Below are 18,134 nucleotides of genomic sequence, written 5' to 3'. Positions count from 1 at the left end.
ATATAAACAAGAAAAACCCAAGAAAAAACAAACCAAACAAACAACCAACCAGCTAACCAAAAAACCCCAAAAGGAAGAACTTTATACAAGCAGTTATAGCAAATTTTTTTTTTCAATTAAAGATGCAACTCTCTCTCACTCCTGGCAAGAATAAATTGGTAACGGCATTGCTGATCCACAGTGGAAAGTATCCTGAGAAATTATTAAGGACAATAAAATACAGGGCTGTCATCACTAAGTTCTTGCACAAAACACAGCAATTAAATATCTTAAATAAATAAAATGGCAGATAACCTATACTGTACCTATCACAAAAAAAGAGGTTTGACCTGTTACGCTACTAATTCTTCCATCACTGATAATTAGAAAAGGATTGCATTCCGTTACTGTTATCTTTTAAGTTATCTATGGCCAATAATGTACAAGGAGGTAATTTGTAATTCAAGTTTGTTGTTTTTTTTCTTTGACTAACTACAAACTGAGTTCTAAATTTTACATTTAAATATGACTCAAATTTAAAACAAGCCCTCTCAGCGGAGCATTTTCTAATTTTGTGCAATTTTGATGCAGAGCCCATCATAGTCCTATGAAGAGAGACAGTGCATCTTTAACCTGATTGGCACTGAAATCCCATTTTCTTTAGCTGCATTCTGTTAGCTTGGCCAAATTATCTCGTAATTCTGTTAGTTCAAATATTTTTCCATCAAGAATTTCTAAAAGTGTCTTCAAGTTTTTACGAAAAGTTTCTTGCTCATTCTGACTTTTCTCCAGACGTTGCTCTAGATCAGACAGCTGGTCTTCCAGGTCTTTGTTTCGAATTTCTACTTCCTTCAGAGAAAATACATAAAAAGTTAATGTGTTGTTTGCAAACAGAAAACAGTATAACCTCCTGCTGGTATTCATGTGTTATTTTTGTCAACTGGTTTTTGAAACAATTTGTGACTGTCACCCTTTTCAGTTTCACTAAGACAAAACCAGAATCCAAATTGTTATTAAGATTCTGTATGTGCTATGGTTTTCTCCATTTTTTTCAGTAATTCATCTGAAGGACAGAAACTTTTGAACAGGGATAAAATTTAATCAGTGCAAAATGGATGTGATGATATTCAGCTAAGTTATCAATTCTATCATTCAGAAATATGCCACCTACTAAAAAAAGCTTCTCAAAGGTTTACCTAAGTTCAAGTATTCCCGTATTTAGACTACATGAATTGCTCAAGTACACAGTCCTCATTAAATGGTCCCATATAGAAGCTCATGAAGAATACTGCTTTATAGATGCAGGAATACTACCTTACTCCTGTCCCACAATACAGTCCTTTTCACTCTGAAAATTAAGACGAAAACATAAACTAGCAAGACTGATGTCAAAGTGAAATCGATTGCAACAAATTTAAAGCAGCAAGTGCAAGCTGAATGTCTTGTCTCATTGCACTGTGCCTCAGAGCTCCCACGTGCAAGCTCTGCAGTAGTGCAGCTGTGAGAGCAGGGAAAGCACACAAGCCACTAGTGCTGTACAGACAAGCTCTTCCTGTTCACTGGGTAGAAAGGCAAAGTAGCATCATGTTACACATAGCTGAGGGGATCTGACCCTAAGCAACCTCAGCTCTCATTCATAAGGAAGAAAAGCCCGCTTGAACCAGCCAGTAGGAGGGGAGAGCTGCCTCCAGGGACTCCTAACTAGTTTGGCTTGCACATGATGGGAGGGAGGTCAAAGCTTCTCTCTGCTTTGTCCAAAACAGTCTTTTATCAAATTACTAATGTAGCGGCCATGTGGGTCTGGAATAGCATATTGTTGTTATTTGTCTCATTCATTGTGTGTCTCAAATCCATGCTGAATTTCTTAATTTCAACTATGAAAAACACTCTCATAGGGACAGCATATTTAGTATATCATGGACCCTGCACAGTCATTCTCTGGAAATATGCATAGTGAATTTATATTTACATACATTAACATTTTTAAACACCACTTACCTTTACAGTGGCTTTGGGTCACAAAGCTTTAACGGGCCTGCTCTGAGTTTTTACAGCAACTAGTTTCACATAGCCATAGGTTGGACAATTTGGCAGCAGTCATTCCTCCCAGCATGAGCTTTCTTTCTGCCCTCCCACTCTCCCACTACAATTTTTACAATTCTTCTGTCTCCCTCAAAGCTAATGAATACATTCATGTTTACATTGAGGAGATCTCGGCTAACCATAAGAAACAACCTGAGCCATATAGAATATGTATTTGGTCAGTCAAGGGTAAGAGGTATAAAATGGCAGCTTTGTGTCAGTCTGTCGCCTTTCCATCTGTGAGGCATGTGATGGCAGCTGCACCCCTGGCCAGAGGATGGATGGGTGTCAGCTCCCAGTCTCTGAAGGGGGAAAAACCCAGTGGCGATGCAGGTGGAGAAGGCAGAGCCTCAGGGACCTGATCTCATAGCTGCAATTGCTTGTGCATCCAAGGGTGTCTTGGGGTGACTTTATGATGTGTATCACCTATCGCTGCCCCATGCCCAGAAATTAATTTTGTGCCTTTCTGTGCCTTTAAACTGAGCCTGAGAGGGGGAAGAGCAAAACTTTTAAAAGCAGTTTGTTTCAAGGACACTGAGATAGAGACGGCTCTCTGCGTTCAGCTGCGGCAGCAAGCGAGAGCAGAGGGAAGCACCCTGCTTGCTCTTCAGGCAGCTTTCAGCCTTTTTTCCCAGCCAGTTTTTTCCAGCTCCTTTTTCCCTGGAAGGAGACAGTGAGTTGAACTTTGTTTTCCTGGAACTTCGGCTTTTTTTTCTTTTCTTCTTCTTTTCTGGACTGTTTCAACATCAGAGCACATCGGGAGGATTTTTTCATCAAGGCCCTGGAGGAGGGCCCACCCCATCCCAGCTCTGAGGAGGAGGGGAGAGGCTACCTACGGAAGGACTCTGAAATTTTCCCAGGTTTTCTCTCCACAGCAAGAGGTTTTATTATTTAGCATTATTATCCTTTTCCGGCGTGTTCGTTAAATAAATAGTTTTTCTCTCTTTCACTTTCCTTAGAGGAAAATTTATTTTTTCCTGAACCTGGTGGGGGAGCGATGGTTTTAACCTGCCTTCTATCAGAGGATATTTTCCTCCAAATTTGTCCAAACTGGCACAAAGGGTTACATCCAAGCTGAAATGGAATACCTCCCTTACTTCTTGTTTGTAAATGAGCAAATGTGGATACAAAAATGCTGCTAGCAAGGATTTTCTTGCTATTTTCTAAGTCCGTGAGATACTTTTCTCTCTCACAGAAGAGGTAGCAGAGTTATGTAAACAACCAAACACCTGCAACCTTGAAAAGTCTTGTTTATAGTATAGTAGAAAAATATTTTGACAATGGATGTTTTAGGATTTTAGCCAATCACTCCAAGGGGTGGCTGATCCTTGTCCAATTAGACTATGAAGAAAAAGTCTATAAAAGAGTTTGTAAAATAATTAAATAAATCAATCTTGCTGCACAATTCCTGCCTGCTGGATCTTCTCTCCTCCTCCTCCCTGTGGCTGCGGGACACGGTGATATACCCTAGGGCGTAGGCCTGTGGTAATAAGCAAATAGCCAAAAATTAGATTTTTGGCCGCTTGTTTTAGACAGTGCAGATGAAAGCAGGAATCATCCCTTCATGCCAGGATCAAGAGAAGAATTGATCTATTTAACACTGAGTAATATAGGTGCCAAAGCATTAAAGGAAGGCAACTGAAAAGAGCATTTGTAGAAACAATATAAATTAAAATACATACATGCTTATGTAAGGACTAACTACCCCACCGTTACTATAGACAAATAAGCTAACTAATCATAATCCAGTCCATACACTCTGCAGACTCTCCTTCATTGTGTCTACTCCTACCCTCCAAATAATACCAAGTACTACCCAGTATAAATGACAGGTTCAAGACCCTCTGAGACTGAGTGACTACAGTACAGGAAGAAAAGGGAAATTCAGGGTCCTCTCAGCTCTGCAGGAATGACACAGTTGTTTCTTTAGCTCACACCAAATCAATTGCTGTTTTTCCCCATTAGTTCATGCTTCCTGCTTCTCCTGTAACTGCTCCTCCTCTACTCACCAAATGTGTGTGCTCTAGGAAGTCTCCTTGACACTGCTCTTACCCCAGAGATAACTAATTTTTGTAAGTAGGAAAGCCAGTGATGGAAGGGATCACTTTGGAAAAAACCCCAGTCTCCTCTCTCCGGGGAGACCTTCTAGCAGCCTTCCAGTACCTAAAGGGGGCCTACAAGAAAGCTGGAGAGGGACTTTTCACAAGGGCATGTGTGGGACAAGGGGGAATGGCTTTAAACTGAAAGAGGGTAGGGTTAGATTAGATATCAGGAAGAAATTCTTTGCTGGGAGGGTGGTGAGGCACTGGAACAGGTTGCCCAGAGAAGTTGTGGATGCCCCATCCCTGGAGGTGTTCAAGGCCATGTTCGATGGAGCTCTAAACAACTTGATCTAGTGGAAGGTGTCCCTGCCCATGGTAGGGGGGTTGGAACTAGATGATCTTTAAGGTCCCTTCCAACCCAAACCATTCTATGATTCTATATGATTTTGTTTCATGAGATCTGGGACTGAAGAGTAGCCCATTGGCCTGTACCTAGCACTGAACATTATCTTTTAGGCCCTCCTCAGATGCTCTTTAACTGAGTAATTGTTCTGCTGTGAGCTGTTAGGTGGGAGCACCCAGGTAAAACCAAAAGCTTTATGTAAGATGTATGAACTTCTATCTATATTCAGCATAAGGTGTTTCCCTTTAACTCTCCATTGTTATTCCTCTCTTCAAATCAGGAGTTCCCTTACTTTGTTTAAACTTCCAGCTTGTGTACTTTATTTATATTCCATTGTTGATATCTCTTTCCTAATCCATATACATTTACCTTCCCCAAATGCTTCCTCAGATATACTTTCTCGCATACTTCCTTCTGTTTTATTTTCCCTAATCTGTACTTAACACCTTTAATAACTTATGGGAAGCAAAACTAACTGAAATATGCCATGATCTGTTGCTTTTAATTTCTGGAAAACACTTCTTCCCAAATTTTACATTTGATCCTTACACGTGCTTACTGTAGATTAGTATTACTATTTTTTGCAATAGTATTGCATTACAAGTTCATGTCCAGTTTCCTATTACAAGTCAGTGTACCTCAAAATTGTTATTTCTTGATGGGGAGACATGTCCATATGATATAATCTATTGCCCTAGTTGTGTCATTTAACTTTATTTGCAATTAATCTCATCTAACAATAAACTAACTCTTGTGATACATTCAGGCCCTTTATAAGTTTTATTTTACACTGGTTTTTCAATATTTTCTTACAGCAGGGACAGTAATTTGTCATACATTGTTTTGGTTTAGAAAATAAATAAATTATTAACACATTTGTTGCTTGCACTGTAATAATATTTTGTGGAATTCAGTGCAAGCATACAAATAAAATATTCAAACCATACACAACAGCTATATTTAGGAATCAACTACAGTAACAAAGATATCCTGACTTACTGTGAGAATCACACCTATGATGACTCATTAATAAGTCTTCTCTAGATTGCTAATGAAATTATTAAGTAAAAGGGCCCTAATACACTTCATAGTGATAGCACTGGAATTTGTCAAAGATGGATTTCTAATTAATTCCCTGATATGAGTGTGTCAGAAATGTAACACACCTTGAAATAATAATTTCTTTGCATAGAGTTTTTCATACAGGCTATATTAAAAATATTTTAGAGTTCCATGATCCATCTGCAAACACAAGAGGAAAAAATAAAGCAGAAGAAAAAAGTGAGAAAACCAGATATGGACTCTAGAGACAAACACCCTGAAAACAGATGATGAGTCAACTAAGTGAACAGATATGAGATTGTTAGTCTGGAGCTGCAGAAGAAAACACCATTTTTCCAATGTCACAGATGTAGGGTGAAGTGGCTCAGAGAAAGCCAGTATTATCAAAGCAAGAATTTAAGATCTTTTAGATGGACTGCATCAGGTCAGTAATAAGCTTTAAGCTAAAGAAAGGCAACTTCTAAATTGGATCCAAATACAGCTATAAATTTATTTTAAGAGAATCATATAGAACCATTTTCAGAAACTGATCACCTACAATGTGACATAAGGAAATATAGAAATAACATATCCATTTTGTCACTAAAGAAATAAATATACAAAAAAGGAAGCTACTGACTATTTAAACTGCAATTTATGAAAAAACCTTAGCATTTTCTAATTCTAAAACATGTTTCATCTCTTACTAGTCTCTCATAATTTTAAGGACAGCTAGTTCTCAGCTCATTATTCCTTTTCATGTAATCTTACACTGAAATTATTGCATGTGCTACTGCTAGAACAATTCACAACTGTTGCAGCGGGGATTACTGCAACACACATATATCAAACCAGGAGTCTCGTGGAAAGCGAAGTATATATGGACAGATTCGTGGTAGATGTTTCAGAGGTCTTTATTTCTCCAGCCGCATGGCCGGGGCTCAGCTCAGGAACGCCGCAGTCACGGGACCCAAGGGTCCTTGGCCACACCAGGGAACACAAACCAACCAATGGGAAATGAGACTGACCAGGGGCAGGGAAACCCCGTGCCTCCCCCCCAGGGCCCCTCTCCCAGGGCTCCATGGCAGGGGGAGGGACCCCAACACACAACTTTCATTATAATCTTACTTTTGAGTATCTCAGCTGAGTTCCTTTTCATCCGAAAACTCCCATGCTTAGTCTAAAGCCAGCAACAATTTTTGGAATAATGGATTAGGCAAGCTCAGGTGTAATCAAAACATTCTTTAAAAAAACACTATAGTAACATACTTTTCCCAAATAATTTGACTTAAGAAGAGGGAAAAATGAATAAACTCATTTTGTTCTTATATTTTTTATTCTGTAGTTAAAATGAGAAAATGAGATTCAAGGAATGTAGGAACCCAGAGTGCCGAGAATATTTCTCTGCCTGTTTTTAAGGGTTCTTACCCCCCGAACAACACTGTTTTAACCTCCAACCTTGGAAAAAAATTACCAACGATCACACAAGAACTAGAAAATACAGTGGTGTGAATTAGGTGATAGGCTATTATGTAAGATTGTCACAGGGTGAAAAATTTAGAGGTTTTGGGCTTCTCTTTGTAGTAAATAGATAAGAGTAAAAAATATCAAAATGGAGGATTGTTGTTGTTCTTTAAACCTTCTCCTTCTTCTACTACTCCATGTTCTGCAGTAAAAGTAGTTTGGAATGACTGGATAGAGAATTCCGCAGTTCCTGGCCATGTTACTGAATAATTGGTAGGAAAGTGAAAATAATATACGTTTTTAGTAACCATTGGTGCAAATATCTTTAAAAGGCTGTGTAAATCTTGATAATTAGAGACTTCTCTCCTGCTTTCTGTGCTCTATGCTGTACCTGGGTCACGCTAGTGGCTCTGTTCCTCTAATAAGATTTAATAAACAACTATCTGGAAGCACTGAAAATCAAGGAAAATTCTCGGTTTATCTTTGAAACTCCTTGCAAGGACTTTTAGAAAATTCTCTCCCATCAGGAGGGACTTGATTTATGGCACGGTTCAGTGTCATTTGGTGCCCCGTGTTCGGCCTCATCAGAACGAAGAAACCCAGAATGTTTTAGACAGCAGCGCGCGACCAGAAAGAGAACAAAAGAAAACCCCGGGGTCGGCCCTGAAACTCCAGGATCTCCTAACCTCGGTCGACAGGGGGGAGGAGGAGCTGTGGACTGCTGGACGGAACTCGGACTGGGATTTCACGAGCCGATAACATCTATCAAAAACACGGTAAGCTGTCCAAAACTAGACCAAGAAGCAAATTATGGGTGCAGTTCTGTCCCAAGCGGAGGCAAATATAATACATAGTTTTGAAAACCTAGTTCATAACCATCCCTTACCAGCATCCAAAAAAGAAATACGTTGTTTGCTGTCCTGGGTGAAAAGAGTTTCCTGATGCAGTAATTGGAGATTTGTATTTACCATCTTTTTGGGAAATATTAATTCTATTCTATACCATTACACGAGTCTAAGAGATGAAACGGCTCAGAAATTAATACCACCAGCTAGAGTAATTTATGAAACGCTTATAGAGCTGGCACCTCCTGCTTCTGACGAAGAAGAGATGTTTAAAACTCCCGCGGAGACTTCGCTGACACCCGTAAAAGTAAAAGCAGCGGGAGATTCTAAACCCCCGCTCGAACCCTTCCCACCCTCAGAGACGGGCAAAAAATGCGAAATTCGTGCGAAAGTCCCCGAGGTTCTTAGCAAAAGCGATTATGAGTTCCTGCAGGCACCGCAGGCGGCGGGGAGAGTACGGCCATTCCGGAAGCGGAACTGGAATTTTTGTCGGACTCGAAATTAAAACATTTGATCGGTCTGACGGAGGAGCATGATACGGCAATTTTAGAGTTCCCTTCACGCGCGCATGCCCGGGGGGGAGACGGGAGGTCCCTGACCATCTCCCTGAAGACGGAGTCTGCCTCGGAGGACGTGGTTTCCATCTTGCCCGAACTGCCCGTTACAGCGCAAGTCAGGGGCAGGTCCGTATCTCCCGAACCCGGGGTCCTCCCATCAGATGAACCATGCGCGCGGCCAGGGGCGGTCCCGGAGCTTCCATCTAGCTCTCCCGCTACCCCCACACAGCACGGATTCGCAGCCGCTTTAATGTTTGAACTGCCCGCCGCGGCGGCGGCAGCGACGCCTGCTTCTGACGTCATCACTCCAGCTTTACTTCCGCTTTCGGGAGACCTCACTTCCACGCCTGCGCGGCGCGGCATAAGCCACCCGTCCTCAGATACCGCGGTTACCCCGGCAACACCGCTCGCTACTCGAGCTGCTCCTAGCCCTGCCCCCAGCCCTGGCCAGGGCGTCAGCCACGCCCCTGGCTCCAGCCAAGCCGCGCTTCCAGTCCTCGGCCCCAGCGTTTCTACTACCAGCCCCGCCCCACCCCTGGTCCCGGCTGCTATCCCCGCACGTCTGCCAGGCACGGACGCCTCAGCTGCTACGCCGGCGTGGCCGGTGGGCACAGCACCTCCAGCCAGCCCTGCAATTCCATCGGCTACTGCAACTCCATCGTACAAGCCTTCAGCAGCTACACCTCACACCAGCTCTGTGTCAACACAGCCCGTGTCTGCACCGCAGCCACGGCCGAGGGCATACAGCCGAGACATTTCAGCAACTACCGTGTCACCATCGCATGTACCCCCGTCATCCCTCTGACAACACCACTCAGAGAATTATCACGACAATCACACGATGTTAAACCTCATCTCCCGCACGGTTTCAGCGAAACAAAATCGATTTTATCTCCAAAAGAGAAAGAGGACTTTTTCAAATATATACTGACACCTCTTCCATCACAACAGGACGAACCACGTATTATCCCTATTGAAAGTGAGGTCTCGGAGAGAGACATTCCACTTCGTGCACATTCTTCTCGAACTTCTCAGGGACGTTCAGCTGATTTTATGGGACTTTTTCATCCTCAAGTGCCTGTTCAGGACCTCAGTGGGGAGGATATGGTGACCATCACAGCTTCAGAAGGCATTCTTATATCTTCTCAAGCTTCATCTCATTTTTTTACAGTGAGCAGTACAACTCCAACTTCTCGTATGCCTTCTTCAAAGCTTCGAATTCCACAACAACAGGCATCTGATCCCTCATTTTTCCACCATTGCTTTTAGCTTTCAGATGACTTTGTTCATCATCTTTACTTCCGACTCAGAGAATGTACAAGAGATTATCTACCTCAAGAGGTTGATGCGCTGGGTCCCCAGCCCTCACCCATCCCGCATGGTGGCAGTTCCCTGTCCAGATCCACTGTACCCTTTCCTTCAGTGTCCAGATTAAAGCCACCTGTGATGGCAGGTTCAGCCACTCCTCGTTTATTACCTTACAGTGCACAGCCGCGAATACCGTCCCCTATTCCTCATCCAGGAGGGGGAGAAGAAGATAGAATGAATGGATTCTTCGGTGAAGAAGATCCTGCATCCCTGCAGTCCAATCAAGCTGCAAGTTCACGAAATGCTGGTATGGACATGGTTTCACCTGACAGATATGTTTCAAGAGATACGTCTGCTACAACAGACTGGTCAAGTATTAGGAAAAGAGGACTTAAAGACAGATATTTTACTATGGCCGAAACAGATAGTATTGTAATGCCGGTTACATATACCAGACACAATCAAAATCCTCCTGTGTGGCAACCTATGGATCATCAAGTTATCAAAGATTTAATGGATGCAGTAAAGAATCATGGACTGGGAAGTCCATACTTCAAACAACTTTTGAGAGGCACATTTAACGATTATGATTTGGTACCTTTTGACTGTAGAAGTATTGCCTCAACAATACTTACAGATGCACAACTCCTGCTATGGGATGTGAGAAGAGCACTTCGTGAGATGAGAGAAAAATATACAGGAGGACCACAGGCAGCTATCACATTAGAGCAATTGGCTGGTGACAAACCTCATGCTAGACCAGAAGATCAGGCAGTAGTTTTGCCTCGAAATGTGCTTATAGATATCAAAGAAGCAGCGCAAAAAGCAATCTTACAAATTCCACCAACTGGAACCCCAGAGGGCGTTTACACAGAAATAAAGCAAGGTGTTGGGGAAGATGAAACAGGAAAGCCTTATAAATATGATTGCCTGACAAAAGATTTTGGGAATATGAAAACTATAAGTGACATCGAAATGAAAGCCACCTTTGAGATACCAAGTCTTAGTTACTGAACAACTGGAAAACAATGGTATGGCCGACTGAAGGTAATCCCCTCTTGATTGAACAATACCCTCTGCTTGCAGGCAGGTCCAAGGGTCAGAGCAGACCCTACTAGCTCAGCAGAAGGGGTCCAAAGAGTAGTTTTTAGAAGTTAAGATGTAACACTCTATGGTAATATAAGAACTCGTATAGGCTGTATGTAAATGCTATAGGATTTGTATCTTGTGTTAGATTGGTTAGTGACAATTAGAATATTCAGTACAGAAGATGATTTATTGTATTGTAACCAGGACTTTGCACACTTATTCCTCTCTCTCTCTTTACTTACCCGCTTACGCTCTTGCTCTCCTGGGCCTGCTCCGAGCTGAGTCTGGCAGCTCTAAGCAGTGCCCCTATACCCACGCCCTTTGCAATAAACCACATGTTCCAAGATCTGACTTCAGAGATCTCTCGTCTCCGTCCATCCTGACCGTCCGACCCACCCCAAGCTCTCGCAGCAAGGTCCTGCTGAAAGTTTTACCTCATTCGTTGATCGTCTAAAGCAAGCCTTGGACAGACAAGTTAGTGATGAAGCGGCAAAACCATATCTGCTACAAGGTCTTGCTTTTGCAAAGGCTAATGCAGAGTGCAAACGTATAATCAGTGCTATACCTGGTCAAGCGACCATAGCCGAAATGATAGAAGCATGCAGTAAGGTGGGTACACCTCAGCATGTTGCAACAGTTCAAGCAAATGCTTTTGGACAAGAACTTGGAAAACTTCTTAAAGAGCAAGTAGCAGCGCTTCGTTCAGATCTGCAACGAAGTAACTCCACAGAAGTGATGGCTGCAGAATTCACTGAGAGACCATGCTTTAAATGCGGAAAATATGGACACATGAAAAAGTATTGTCCAGGGCCTGAAAAAAAAGTGAAAATATCAGGCCTCTGTCCAAGATGTAGAAGAGGAAAGCATCATGCCAATCAATGTCACACCAGAACAGATGTGGATGGGAATCTTTTATCACTTCCGGGAAACTTGAAAAGGAGTGCGGGACGCCAACACGCTATGACACAAGTGATGGCGACAGCTCAATCCATAATCCCACAGGGAACACAGTTATCGGAGAAGGTCACTCAAACTCTGTCAGCCAGACCATCTGTAGATTTCCCAGTGACCCAGAATTGCTACCACCAGGGGTGCAATGCGAATTGGCAACTTCCAAATTAGTATGTTTTATGAATGAAAATCATGCAGTGATACCCACAGGGGTCACTGGAACATCTTGGAAGAGACAAGACTTTTTAATTGTAGGCAAGGAAAGATGTAGCATCATAGGGCTCATTGTTTATCCATCAATTGTTTCAGCAGATCAAAATGAAGATCTAACAGTTTTGGCTCAACCTTTACGTCCTCCACTGGTTATTCCAGAAAATACTCCAATAGCCACAGCTATTGCTTTACCATCTTATGCAACAGAACAGATCATGCCAGTGACCGATCAACAAGCTTCAGTTGACATTGAGGATGTGGATATTCATGCCAGTTGGATGAAGCAGATAGGCCGTGATCGACCTGTGCTCGTTTGTAGCTTAACATGTGGAGACAAGACAATCTCAATCAGGGGCATGTTGGACACTGGTGCAGATGTTACAGTCATCTCTTATCTCTTTTGGCCCAAAGAATGGCGCTTGAGGGCACCTTTGAACTCACTTTCAGGTACTGGAGGAAATACCCTATGCCTGCAGAGTGAGCATGCAATTGTTTCAGCACCAGGAGGAAAGACAACAATCATTCGTCCTTTCATTGTGCAGAAGCCCATCACAGTATGGGGAAGAGACTTCTTATCACAATGGGGAACAAAAATAGAAGTAGATTTTTAATAGGGATTGCTGCAGCACTCACCACCTTGAAATTAACCTGGAAAACAGGCGAACTTGTATGGGTGGACCAGTGGCCCCTGGAAGAGAAGAAATTGAGTGCTCTCAAGAGTCTTGTTAAAGAACAATTGCAAAAAGGCCACATAAAACCAACTAATAGTCCCTGGAATTCTCCAGTATTCGAGATTCGCAAGAAAACCTCTGGTTCATGGAGATTGCTCCATGACCTCAGAAAGATTAATGAGGTCATTGAAGAAATGGGACCACTTCAACTTGGACTTCCATCTCTCTCGATGATTCCGAGAGATTGGCCACTTGTAATCATTGATCTCAAAGATTGTTTCTTCAACATCCCACTTCATCCAGAGGATGCTCCTTGATTTGCATTTTCTTTCCCAAGTATCAACAGACAAGAACCTCTGCAAAGATATCATTGGGTTGTTCTTCCACAAGGTCTCAAAAATTCTCCAACCATTTGTCAATGGTTTGTGGCACGAGCCTTATATCCAGCACGAAAGAAATATCCACAAGCAATAATTATTCATTATATGGATTATTTGCTCATTGCAGCGTCCACACAACAAGAGCTACAAGAAGCTCGTGACAGTGTGATTACAGAAGTCCAAAATGCCGGATTGGAAATCTCTACTTCAAAAATTCAAGAAAATTCACCATGGAGATATTTAGGATGGAGACTTATGGAGCAAGCAATAAGACCACAGAAGATACAAGTCAGAACTCAAGTTAAAAATCTGCAAGATCTACAACATCTTTTGGGAGAGATCAACTGGATCAGACCAATCTTGGGAATCACAAATGATGAACTTGCACCAATTTTTAGTCTCTTGAGGGGAGACTGTGATATCAATTCGCCTAGAACCCTCTCACCTGAAGCTCAAGAAGCTCTTGGAAAGATTGCTAAAGCTCTTCAACAGAGACAAGCACATCGCTTTATACTGAGCCAACCATTTTTCCTTGCAGTGTTAGGAGAAAATATGCAACTGTATGGTCTCATATTTCAATGGGACTCGTCACAGCGAGATCCTTTATTAATATCAGAGTGGATTTTTCTGCCCTACAGATCCCCTAAAACAATTTTCACAACTTTAGAAATGGCAGCTCAAATTATAATCAGAGCTAGAGCAAGGTTACTAACAATGGCAGGCAAGGATTTCACGACAATCTATCTGCCTTTGAAAAAGAAATATTTTGATTGGGCAATGCAAAAATCAGATGATTTGCAGGTTGCATTGTTAGATTACTCAGGTGTTTGCTCAATTCATTTTCCAAGCCACAAACTGCTACAAGCAAAAATAGGCTTTGGAGAAAAACCCATGATAAGTGAAGTGCCATTAGATGCAATAACGTTATTTATGGATCGTTCCGGGAAAACACAGAAGTCAGTGATAACATGGCAGAATGCAACTACAAAAGAATGGGAATCAGATATTCAGATAATACAAGGCTCACCCAGATTGTGGAATGAGCAGCAGTCGTTCGAGCATTTCATTTGTTTCAAGAACCATTCAATCTAATTACAGATTCAGCTTACGTGGCAAATATAATTAAATGAATAGAAGGATCATTTTGGAAAGAAATTGATAATAAGAATCTGTGTTCTTATCTTTTGTGTCTGAAAAAATTATTAGATCATAGAGAACACAAATATTTTATTTCTCACATCAGAGCACACACTTCTCTTCCGGGATTTTTGGTAGAAGGAAATGCACAAGCAGACAAATTGAACATGGTCATTTCAAACACTTTGCTGAACATTTTTGAGCAAGCAAAACTGAGTCATGCATTTTTTCATCAGAACGCACAAGCACTGATGTGGACATTTCGCATTTCTAAAGGTCAAGCGAAGGCCATCATAAGTGCCTGTCCAGACTGTCAGCTTGTGCAGCCCCCTGTATCCACAGGAGCAGTCAATCCAAGAGGATTGCAGAGCCTGAAATTATGGCAGACAGAATGTCATAGGTTAGCAAGCATAGTCCCAGAAGTGATGTCCTTGCCAAGGGGTGCTTACAGCTTCCTCTGGGACCTAACAGAACCTATCAGATGGCCAGTTTGAATATGGACAATTCTTTAAGGCACTTAAAGTTGTGATCGCCTCTGTGATGCACACTTAAGAATAGGAAACTCCAAGGCAGAGGCTCTCTCTCTCTTGTTTCTGGTGCTGGGACAGGTGGCTGCGGGCCCTGTGCGGGGGCCAGTGGGCCCGGCCCAGGCCCTGCTCAGGCCAGGCCGGGTCGGGCCACGGCCATCCTGGAGCTGACAGGCCCTGTTCCACCCGGGGAACCCCCCCCCCCCCCCCAAAGCAGGCCTGTGGGCAGCCGGAGCGGCTCGGCTCGCCCCCCCCCCCCCCCACCTCCACTGCGATAAGCTGCAAGGCCGAGGTAAGATTAACCCTTTTAGTGCTGTGAAGAGCTGAAAACCTGAGGGAAGAGAAAGAGGAGATGCTTAAAGCTGAAATTCTGTTGTGAAGCTATGATATGTCAGAGTATCCCGTTGTAATTTCATGAAGATATGGGGGGTGGAGTGTTCAGTTCAACTTGTTAGCAAAAGCACCTGCGCTGAGATAGGCAGATGCTGATGCAGCTGTAATTTCATGAGAAGTTTGGACAGGGAGAGATGGAAGCAATGAGGACTTTTGCTCCACATGGAAAAGGAGAAAACCTCAGTTCCTAGAGATGCTCCCAGAGATAGTCCTAAAGATGAAGATGAGGAAGACCCTTTGCTCCCAGGGAAGGAGAAGGGCCTCTGGTCTTAGAGATGAAATGTTCCCAGAGATGGGTGAAGAGAACTTTTGCTTCTGAACGGCTCAACCTTAAAATTTTACCCCAGTAATTTCAAGAGTGGACCCTCAAAAGCAGTTGTGGGAAAAGCTGCAAGTCGGGGGAAGGGAGTCACATGCGAGCAGAGAGACTCCTCTTCCTAAATGGACTGAACAGAGTTATTTGGAAGTGGGTGGCTGTCTCGTTGTGATAATGTTTTCATAGCATGAGCAAGAGAGACTTCTCTTCCTAAATGGACTGAACAAGGTTACTATGGAAGTGGTAAACTGACTGAACATCTCAAGGGTTGTCTTTTTACATTGTCAGTGGGAGAAGGGAGGAAGGTAGGGGGAGGAGAAGAGTTCTGAAGGTGTGGTATAATTTTTTTTTTTTTCTCCTTTTAGGTCTGTTAATAAACTTCTTTATATTCTTTCAAATTTGGTGCCTGCTTTGCGTTTCTCCTAATTCTTATCTCACAGAAGATAAACAGTAATGAGTATTTTGGACCAAACCACTACACAGATGTTACAAAATACCCATCTTTTGGGAGATTTAAAAATATTCATGTATCTGTGGACACCTTTTCAGATGCAGTCTTTGCTTCCCTACATATAGGCGAAACTGCGAAACATGCATGTCGACATTTTTTGCGAGCATTTGCAGCATTGGGTGTTCCTCAGGAAATTAAAACAGATAATGGTCCAGCTTACAGAGGACGAACCCTTGACACATTTTTGAAAAATTTGGATGTTTGCCATATATTTGGCATTCCTAATTCTTCTACAGGCCAAGCTATCATTGAAAGAACACACCATACCTTAAAATCCCTTTCAGATAAACAGAAAAGGGGGGAAGCAGAGGCTACGCCTCAGATGCAGTTGAACACAGCTTTGTACGTTTTAAACTTCTTGAATAGCTCCTTTGCAGAACCTACTCCACCAATTATCAGGCATTTTTCAAATAGTACTCAGGCAAAATTGAGAGAAAATCCTTTAGTCTTGATCAAAGATTTAGAGACCAGAAAGATTGAAAGTCCATTTCAACTAATAACTTGGGGCAAAGGGTATGCTTGTGTCTCAACAGGTGCAGGACCGAAGTGGATTCCAGCAAAAAACGTGAAACCTTATCAAGTCCAGAAACAAGCAGGAATCGACTCCGGGAACAAGGAGGCGAGCACGCAGACGTGAATCAGTGTCAACACTACTGTCGATGCCACAGACATCAGTTGTCTTTCTGTGCAAGAACTGTGGACTGAGCCTTATGTAAAAAGTGGGAAAGTTAATGGTGTAAATTTTGTATGTAAGAGTGTGGTAGAAGTTATGTTACAGATCAGAGATTCCTATGTGGGATAAAGCTGTTGAGAATGAAGCTCAATCAGGTATTACACTTGTGCCTTATCATCTCACTGATTGCCTTAAGCAATGCAGCTTTCTCAGTAAAACAACCAAAAGAAAATGTCTGGGAGACTTTGGCCAATGCATCAGGCCTAGATACCATTTGTCTAACTCACTCAAGGTCAAAGAAGCCATTTTCAACATGTTTGGTCAGTCTACTAGCAGACAAATGGCCACCTTCCAAACATGCTAATCTAAAACTTTCACAATTCAGTTCAAATCCAGTGGAAAGTTGGGATGCTTGGACCAAATCCCTTCCGGAGGCTCCTTACGAACCTCAGGAATTGGAAATTCTTGGTTCAATAAAAATGGAATTTTGTGTAGTATTCAGTTCTCCAGGGTTGAAACAAAATAAAGACAAGATAACAGATGTCAGTCCAAATTATAAAATATATAGAAATGCAACATCTTGGTGCAATTCAACAGTAAAGATGAGCATATCGTTCAACCAGGATCCATTACAATTGCCACAAGGGATGTTTCTCATTTGTGGAGGCAGAATTTGGCCTGGAATTCCCTCAAATGTCAAAGGCGGTCCATGCAGCTTTGGAAAGCTTTCTTTGCTAACGCCTAACGCAAAAATGATAAAAGAACATAAGAGTAGGGAAAAAAGATTTGTTGAGCAATATAAATCTGATTGTAACGACAAATTTACAGCTTGGAATTTTGGACAAAGGTTTTCTGCATCTCTCCTTTTACCTGGTGCTGCTGCAGGAGCAGCCTTAAGACAATTGGATCAATTAGGCTGTTGGCTAAGAACTCTCGTGCTGTCTCTCTCGCACTGAGCGATATGTTAACGGATGTTCAGAGTGTGAGACAAGTGACTCTGCAGAACAGAGCAGCAATTGATTATCTTCTATTAGTGCATGGACATGGATGTGAAGAATTTGAAGGTATGTGTTGTATGAATTTGTCGGATCATTCGAAATCCATCCATGAAAGTATACGGCAATTAGAGGATGGAATAGCTAAACTTGGAGAAGAAAGCAGATCATTGTTGAACGATTTGTTCAATTGGTTTGACCTTACACCCTTATGGAGAAAAATTTTGAAGATAGGTTTGTATGTTTTAACTATTGTTGTAATTCTTTTAGTATTTGTACCTTGTATACTTCACTGTGCTATACGAGCCACGGACAAAGCTGTCAAGGAAGTGTTTTTGGTTCAAACAGGAGGGGGAGATGTAGGAACCCAGAATGCCGAGAATATTTCTCTGCCTGTTTTTAAGGGTTCTTACCCCCCTGAACAACACTGTTTTAGCCTCAAACCTTGGAAAAAATTACCAACGATCAGACAAGAACTAGAAAATACAGTGGTGTGAATTAGGTAATAGACTACTATGTAAGATTGTCACAGGGTGAAAAATTTAGAGGCTTTGGGC

General features: G+C 42.2%; 1 protein-coding gene across 1 annotated transcript in view; it reads right to left on the bottom strand.

Moving 5' to 3' along the window:
- Positions 1 to 639: 639 nt before the first annotated feature.
- Positions 640 to 18,134, bottom strand: part of LOC309584591 (homer protein homolog 1-like) — a gene marked incomplete at both ends in the record, with an annotated part of 390,758 nt that continues 373,263 nt past the window's right edge. Inside the window, one exon of the mRNA XM_082300685.1 lies at positions 640 to 828. Within this exon, the coding sequence (XP_082156811.1) occupies positions 640 to 828 (189 nt within the window). The remainder of the gene's footprint in view (positions 829 to 18,134) is intronic.

Source organism: Coloeus monedula, assembly GCF_965178545.1.
Source record: "Coloeus monedula genome assembly, chromosome: W".
NCBI lineage: Eukaryota > Metazoa > Chordata > Aves > Passeriformes > Corvidae > Coloeus > Coloeus monedula.
This window is presented reverse-complemented; position numbering and strand designations above follow the sequence as displayed.